The sequence below is a fragment of the Tupaia chinensis genome, unplaced genomic scaffold (assembly GCF_000334495.1).
Source record: "Tupaia chinensis unplaced genomic scaffold, TupChi_1.0 Scaffold000081_1, whole genome shotgun sequence".
In the NCBI taxonomy this organism is placed as follows: Eukaryota; Metazoa; Chordata; class Mammalia; order Scandentia; family Tupaiidae; genus Tupaia; species Tupaia belangeri.
In genome coordinates this window covers 3,190,043-3,191,993 of record NW_006159542.1, presented here as the reverse complement: position 1 = coordinate 3,191,993, position 1,951 = coordinate 3,190,043, and the positions used below count along the sequence as shown (strand labels likewise).

At 47.7% G+C, this 1,951-nt stretch overlaps 1 protein-coding gene across 1 annotated transcript in view; it reads left to right on the top strand.

The window, feature by feature from the left end:
- SUSD1 (sushi domain containing 1) overlaps positions 1-1,951 on the top strand; it is a 150,065-nt gene that overhangs the window by 128,202 nt on the left and 19,912 nt on the right. Inside the window, exon 15 of the mRNA XM_027769349.1 lies at positions 797-893. Coding sequence (XP_027625150.1) covers positions 797-893 — 97 coding nt within the window. The remainder of the gene's footprint in view (positions 1-796; positions 894-1,951) is intronic.

Sequence of the window (1,951 nt, the reverse complement as noted above, 5' to 3'; positions counted from 1 at the left end):
ATTTTTTTTGCACTATAATACTTGGATTTTCTGCTGGACTCCCAAATGGGCGACTGTGTTTTGAATCCTGGACCCAGTGGCTTGAGACTCACACTGGACTTGTCCAAAATTCCAAGAGGGGAATGGAGGATAAGGGATTCTGGCGTGGCCATCCTCCCCGCCCCCTCGCAGGGGGCAGTGATTTCTCGCTTTCTGTCTCTCTGTCTCCAACGAGCACATACACCTTATAGCAAAAATCTCTCTCTAAAAAATAAAAGAAGAAATTTGTATTTTCACTCTATTTTTTTCACGAACATTTTGAAGTACCCTTGTATAAGTAGAAGCATAGAACATTTGTCCTTTCAGGTCTGGCTTTTTTACTTGGCATAATATTTAAAAGTTTCATCCATTGTATAGCATGTATCAGATTATGCTCATCATTTCTTACCTTAAAATTTTCCTTTTAGGGACCAGCAGTTAGCGTAATGGCTATGTTGCTGAACTCCCATGTAGTCAACCACAGTTCAAGTCCTGGACCTGGTGGCTTAAACTCCTGCTGGGCGCGTGTGTGTGCGTGCCCAAGATCCTGAGAGGAGAATGGAGGAGAAGGGATTGTGGCATGGCCATTCCCCCTGGGGGGTGATTTCTCGCTTTCTGTCTCTCTGTCTCTCTGTCTCTCTGGCAAGCGCATGCACCCTGTAGCAAAAACCTCTCCAAGAAAAAAAAAATTCCTTTGAATGGCCCCCACAAGGACCACTTTGTTTATACTTTTCCTTATTCTGATCATCCCCTTTTCTTCTTTTCAACATGTGCTCAGAGCCTCCCCTCCCTGAAGTAGAACATTTCACAGTGCATGGAGGCCCTCTACCACGCCTCAGACTCAGGAAAGCCAAGGAGGAAAATGGACCTATCAGGTCAGTGGCCGTCCTTTCTCTTGGTTGCCCAGTGGTCTTCATGGGGTGTTTTGGAAACGCTGGTTGGGGTGAGGAGACTTCTGTGTGGGTACGTGAGTAGTTAGGGCAATGTATTCAGGGCCCTTTGAGTCTTTTAATCTCACCCAACACCCTTCCAAGTGAATAGAGAGACATTCAAGGGACCAGGGGCAAGCATCTGGGCAGCTTAGCTCCAGGAGGTAAGCCCGCTCCTCTGGCCCTTGGGCCAAGCACCGACCGGGGCCCGTGACAGGCCAGGCATTGTGCTTTGAACGCCCATCTCGGAGTGCAGCCCTCGGTGAAGGTGGTCAGGAGCATCGTCTCAGTCCAAACTCAGAATGCATCTCCTTTTGGTTTTTTATTTGCCAGAGGGCACATATCAGAGAGAGATGAGAGAGAGACAGGAGAGACAGGGGGAGGGAGAAAGCACCCTCTAATGGGTCATGGTCACACCACAACCCTTTCTCCTTTTCTCTATCCTGTGGGGATTTGGGGCACACATGCACACACGCCTGGTATGTTTTTTAAGCCAATGGAGCTAGTATCTGAACAGCACGATCAGCCATGAGGGATCCCGACTTCCTTAACCACCAGGCCATAGGGCCAGCTCTATTTCCCTTTATTTAAAACTGATCTTGGGGGCAGAGTGTGTGTGGTACTTTCTGAAAGAGTCATTTGACTTATTCTTTTATTTTTTTATTGCCAGAGTGCATGTGTGTTAGCCAGAGAGAGGGAGAGGGAGAGCAAGCACCTTCCAATGAGGCACCGTCATGCTGGAACCCTGTTCCTCCGTTTGTCCATCCCATCTGAATCTTGGGCATGCACGCATACGTGCCTGATATTTTTTTGAACAGCTATGGCCAGGATTTGAACCTTAGTAGCCAGGTAGGATCTGGCTGCCTATGCACAGCATTTAACCTCCGTGCTACAAGGCCAGCCCTGAATAATTCTTTTGGTCTCTTCATGTATTGAGTTATGGACAGACGCTGTCTAGTTCATGACTGTTTCTAGGATTCCAGATGGGCTTAGGATGAAATTTA